Source organism: Gymnogyps californianus, chromosome Z (assembly GCF_018139145.2).
Source record: "Gymnogyps californianus isolate 813 chromosome Z, ASM1813914v2, whole genome shotgun sequence".
NCBI lineage: Eukaryota > Metazoa > Chordata > Aves > Accipitriformes > Cathartidae > Gymnogyps > Gymnogyps californianus.
The window spans coordinates 67,683,298-67,689,437 of record NC_059500.1 but is presented as its reverse complement, the minus strand read 5'-3'; the positions used below and the strand labels follow the sequence as shown (position 1 = coordinate 67,689,437).

The following is a 6,140-nucleotide window of genomic DNA, read 5'->3' as shown; positions in this document are numbered from 1 at the left end:
ATTTACTTGGCTCTCAAGTACATCTGGATTCACTGCATTACGTAGTTTGTGATGTTATTTAATTTTTCCATGCATCGTTAAACTCAGCATTAATGGGAAAAGAAGAACTCCTTTGCATTCACTTCCTTAACATGTCATCTGGGTTTTAAGGAACAGAATATATGCTTGTATCATATCCATAATGCTGATTTTTCAATGAGTTAAATTATGACACATTTAGTTTCAATCTCTATTTAATGTGACAAATCAGGCACAAATGATTACGAAAGAACTTTTTTTTGGTGGATAAGATAACGTGAAGGTTTGAGCAAACAAAACAAAACGTTCACAAAACAGTATGCTTTAACCCTGCTCTCTGTCACCATTTCCTTTCTGTTTTGAAGACATAAAAAATAATAAACCTCGTACCTATGGGCTATGTTTGACACTACATGCCTTAGGATATACTAACCATTTAATCACAATATACACAGAGCAAATCGTGCATTTCCAGACAGACTTGATGCTATATTATATTTATTTTTGTAAATTAACACCACAGTCAACTACAAAACTACAGTGAAGACACAGAAAGCACCTGAAAGCCTAAATCAAGCTGTGGTTTACAAATAATCCTTTAAATGAAAAACGTCACTTCTAGACTTAAACCAGAGATTCAAAGTCAGCATTATAGGAATTTTAAGGTAGACACAATTAATGAATGGTTATTATTTTCTAAGATACCATAAAGCCTTTTCCTACAATGGCTGACCGAACCTATTTTTATCGTCTTTTTGGTTTTTTTCCAAAGCATGCATGGAATATTCTCAGATGCTATTGAGGGTAAGGAGAAGAAAAGTGATGGTATTGGTGAGTACAAGCGGTTTGCAGGATCAAGCGTACAATTTTGCATAAAACATTGCATGTAAAAGTAACATTGTAGGTTTTAAGCCATTGCATTACAATTTAACAGTTGTGTTGCACTTAGCTTTAACAAATTTTAAAACTGTAAATTTTGAAGTGAAGAGCAGAACCTAAATTCCTAAACAAAGACCTTGCAATGGTACACCACACAGCAGCTATTTTTGTTTGGGTCTAAAAAGTTATTTACAATGGCAATATTTATAGTCTTTGTAAAAGTCTTTAGCAATGTGAAGATCGAAGTCCACCCAGTTTTCTGAAACAACAGAAGAGTTGACATGTTGTGAGGTTACTACCTATCCAGAGGAGTGCTAGTGCCAGCCTTTTGACTGCAGGTGTTTGCAATTTATTTCTTCTCCAATCTAATTCCCAACAGAAAGTGCTAACATATGAAATGCAATGGGAAATAACAACTGAATCCTGCACGAGAAATTAACAACGTGTATGCAATAAATGAAATAACAAAGGTTTCAGAACATCACTCGGTCAGTGCTGTGTGTTAGGTAGATTGATATTTCTCTTTTTTTTTTTTTTTAACATACTTGTTTGAAGTTTGTTATTGTGTTGACAATTTTCCCATGAAAATAGCAAACCTCATAAACAGAGAAATCTGTTAGACTGATTTTAAAGTTGACACGATAAAAATAAGTAATATTACAGCTGAATTTAGACTTCTTTAATGGTTGTAAGAAAGGAAGACATGAATTGAAACAAGTTTTTTTAATTCCTTTTTTTTATATATATATTATTTATATATATATATAATTTTTACATTCATTACGTAGGGCAAAGCTGTCTAAAGTAATTTTCTCATAGTAGACTGCTGGGGTACATTAGGAAACGGGCTAAAACAGTTCCGGGGACGGTGCTCAGTTCGTTACAAGTCTGTTGCTCACAGTTACCAGGGATCATAAGTTTGACGCGAACCGCGGTTTGTCTCCCTCGGGCTCTGTGCTTAAGACTGTGGAAGAATCCCTTTGCAGGGGGGCTGGGGGCGGCACGGCCCCCCGGTTCGGGGGGATGGCTCCCGAGGACATCTGTCGGAAGAGTGAGACCCGCTGGGGGACGGTGGCCCGGCCAGCCGGGGGCACGCCGGGGCCGGGGGCAGGCTGCGGGAGGGAGGCGAGGGACTCCCCCACGGTGGGGTGAGGCCTGGCGATCAGAGTGGAGATCTCGTGGGGCAGGGAAGGCTGCGAGGCGGAGAGGGGTCGCACCTCCCGGGTCAGGTTGGTGTTGTGGAGGGCCTGGGTGCTCTTGTGGACCTCGTTCTTCGGCGCGGCCCCGGGGGGCTGCTGGGGCGCCTGCGGCTGCTGCTGCATGAGGGAGAGCTGCGAGGCGGTCGGCGAGGCGTACTGGAAAGTTCGGCCGGCCAGAGGGCTCTGTACGGGTGGGCTGCAGACAGCGGTGGTGTAGGAGCAGGGCGAGAGGATGGCGGCCTGCGGGGGTGTCTGCGTGCTGGGCGAGGGGGAGTGCAGGTTTCCGTGGGACAGGCTGCTGGCGGTGTACACGGGAGGGGACTGCGTCCTGGCACGCGATGACGAGGCGGAGGTGCTGGAGTTCAGGGTGGGCATCTGCTGCAAGCTCACTGGGGCAATGGTCTGCACCATCTCCCTGTCATGCTTTACGATCTGCTTCAAGATCTCATTCTCCTGGTTGTTGAAAACCCCAGTGTTGAGGTCCTTCTGGAACTTCTGCAGGAGGATCGAGTTCTTCTTCCCTTCACAGAGAGGCAGAAGAGTTAGCAAGCCTGACACGCAGGGGCAGATTCCTGCTCCGACTTTGCGTTTCAGCACCCATCACTGAGGGCTATGTATTGTAAAAGCCTCAGCAAAGACTGGGCTGAGCAGGGGCCACAGCTCAGCGGCAAGCCCACTGCAGTAGGCTGTGCCACACCGGGCACCGGCACAGCAACTCACGCTGGCAGGCAGCTCCCGATGGCTGGCCTCCACCCACACCCAGTCCCCCCTCTCTCCGCACCAGCATGGCGGGCTTTGATAACACCACTGCGCTCAAAGACACCTGGACTTTCTGTGCCTCTTCACTTGCAGTGTATTGCTATTACTGCAATTATTCTGAAAATGTAGCCATGGTAATTTACTGAACAACAGGGTGGAAAAAGGGTGCATGGGCTCTGCATGTATAACGTGTTTCTCTCTTGTTGCAAAACTGTCCTAATTTCCACTAAACTGTTACATAAGTTATAAATACACATGCCATTTAGCACATTCCCTGGAACTAATTATTAGACATTAGTAACCAGTGACGACTAGCTTGCAAGAAATCATCTTTTTAAATGTTTGTGAACTAATATGAACTCACGGATAATGTGACACCTGCTTGCACAATAAAGACTGCTGTACACTGTGTCCTGATGTCTGCTTGATGGCTCTCAGTGTCTGCAACATGTAGACACTATTCTGTGTCATCAGATGCACAGAAACACAATTGCACTCAATTGTTGCTTTTTTTGATAAAGTGCTGTGTTTACAGCACTTCAGGCAGGATTGCTACTCCAAGAGCAGACTGGACTTTACCACTAATATTATTTAAGCACATATTACTTAGAGTTGGACTACATCTCCAGAGAGTCTTCAGAGACAAATTCTAAGAGTTTGAAAAGTCTTTACAAGACAAGTTAATGCACTGAGTGCTCACAATCTGCAAAATACTGAAACAGGTCTATTAAATATTAGAAACCTGTATACCTGTATTTCATTTCTTTACTCTTGCGTTATTAAAGAAAACACGCTTTCTTCTAAATCACATCTTTGGCTTAGAATAGACAGCACAGTGACACTGCCCTGCAATTCTTTCTGTATTCACTTTGAAGAAACTGCAGATATAACTGTATTGAGAAAGAGTGATGTGGGGAAATCCTTACACTGGAGTATTCTTGTGAAGTTGAGGAAACACCATCAAACAGGATAAATGATTTTTTATGCATAGCTGCATTTTAAAACCAGTGTCAATAATGATGAGCAGAGTGCAATTCTCCTGACCAAAGACCATATATTTTATCTAGTAAGTCCTATTAGAGAGGTCCAGAATGTCTGGATGCACAACAGCAGACTTCACACACCCTGTTTTGATAATCTTCCATATCCTTCTGCCTTTCACTTGGATATTGTTGGCCTGCTTTTCTGATTGCAAGCAGATTTGAGTAATGCCAGCGTGCAGCCATCAATGTTAGCAGTGCCCATGTTGTGAGGAAAATGAGAGCCCTGCTGCAAAGGATTAATTCACTTCAACAAATAAGGGTTTTGTGAGTGCTGAGAAGCTTCAGCTCTTCCCAGCGTTATAGATGTCATCTGTAAACAATTCATGTAGGAAAATGTCATCTGCTGCTCATGGAACAGCATAAACCCTATCAAGTGCTGAGGGCAGCAAAAGAAATATACAGGATTAATAAATAATACTAATGATAATTAAAGTATACAAAATAATCCTCAGAGGAGTATGAGGGCTTTCTAAAACTCAAAGTTTTTTATTATTTAAAAGTGAGACTGCAGAATTTCTTGTGTGGACATGTCTTATTCATAGATCAACAGAACATTTACTGCAGTGTAACAGAAACAAAACTTTTAAGAAGGGTTTAATCTGGGCATTTTATCCTGCAACTCAAGGAAAAGAAAAGGTAGAAAGTTTTAAGAATTCCTAATATGGAAAAAAAAAAAAAATACCTATCCTGTCAAGTCTATCAATTGCCACCGTTTCAAAGGCCCTTCTCATCATGGGGTACTCTTCCAGAACCTCGTTGAAGTTGTCCACCGAGAGGGAATACAGGCGACAGTACGTGTCTGCTCGTACACTGGCAGTTCGACGGCCCTTGGTCAAAAGGCAAATCTCTGGAGAGAGAAAAATTCAACACACACAGAAAACAAAGCAATTAGTGAACCATGTGAAACTTAAAAGCTAGGAAGTGACTCAGTGCTAACAAGTAATAATTTAGTACTCAGTGGCAATATTTCTATTGCTGTTTACACAAGGTTGCAGGGACAATTCTGAAGGTGTTTGATTCTAGCTTTGCTACTCTGAAAAAATAACTAATGTCCTTTAAAAGCCCTGCTTATAGGTTTTCTCGCTCTGGACTCTGATTTTATCAAGGCTTTTTAAAAAAATACTTCAGGTTGTAAGAAATGATCCATCAGCTGTCAAACACAGCTTGCTGACTCAATTAACCCAAGTGATTCTATTGATTTTTTTTAAATATCTAGCTGACACAGATGACCAATTCCTTTAATCATTCACCAGATTTATTAAACTAATTTAATACATGATATAACGATATTTGAATATAAGAGCTGTTCTAAGAAAAAATGCTTCAAGCATGAAAATGCCTTCCATTTCCTTGGGTTTTATGTCCTAGGTATTTTGGGAGAGTAAACTTATGGTTTTAGACTTTTTTTTCTCATTCGGCTAAAGAACCCTTTTAATCTCTGCTTACTCCATTTGATTAGTCTAGTAGCCTTTCTTTGCAAGTGCCTCCAACAGGAATTCATCATTCTGGAATGGAGGAGACCAAAGCCATATGCAGAGTCCCAAGACACAGCCCCAAAGTTGCGACTGTGGTTTCCTGAATCCACAGGAAGAGGGTAACTGGATAAAGGCCAAAGTCAATGTCCAAGGCTTGTAACAGCAAAACAGATGGGGTAGAATATTTATTTATTTATATTAAAATACAAAAAATTAAAAAGTCAATTGCAAAAAGAAGTGTTTGAGTTAATCCCATTTTCAAGCTGGGGAATAAGAACACAGAAATATCAACAATTCTTGGGCTCAGGTAGGGTGACAGATAGTTTCCCTACCCAGTTCTAGCAGTCGAGCAGTGAGTTCATATTTGTCCATATTGAAATACTAGCTAGGAAACTGGCTCCTACCCTGCTTGTGTGTCTAGCACAAACGATCATTCTCAATCTCAATCAAACTACCATTCTCAAGTGTGGAAAACCAAATATTCTTCATTAACAAAAATAAAGAATTCTGCAGGCTTTACTTCAGATCTATAAAGTTCTAGCATAGTTCTTTCTTTTTTTGTATGTCTTTAACAAAATACATTTTGTATTAATCTAGAATGCAAAGAACCTTGATGGTTTTTCATCTCATACTTCTTGTTGAAGAATTTCCACATGGCACCTAACCCTGAAGGCTTAGGGGCTAAGATGCTTACATAATAGTGGATAAATCAAAGTAAATTAATGTGGGGCCAATACTACCACAGAATGTACTTAAACCCCAAAAGC

At 41.1% G+C, this 6,140-nt stretch overlaps 1 protein-coding gene across 1 annotated transcript in view; it reads right to left on the bottom strand.

Moving 5' to 3' along the window:
* Nucleotides 1-1,808: 1,808 nt before the first annotated feature.
* The window catches only part of HCN1 (hyperpolarization activated cyclic nucleotide gated potassium channel 1), a 202,643-nt gene continuing 198,311 nt past the window's right edge, over nt 1,809-6,140 (bottom strand). The window contains exons 7-8 of the mRNA XM_050913365.1: nt 4,581-4,745; nt 1,809-2,617 (exon numbers count right to left, since the gene is read on the bottom strand). Coding sequence (XP_050769322.1) covers nt 1,809-2,617; nt 4,581-4,745 — 974 coding nt within the window. The remainder of the gene's footprint in view (nt 2,618-4,580; nt 4,746-6,140) is intronic.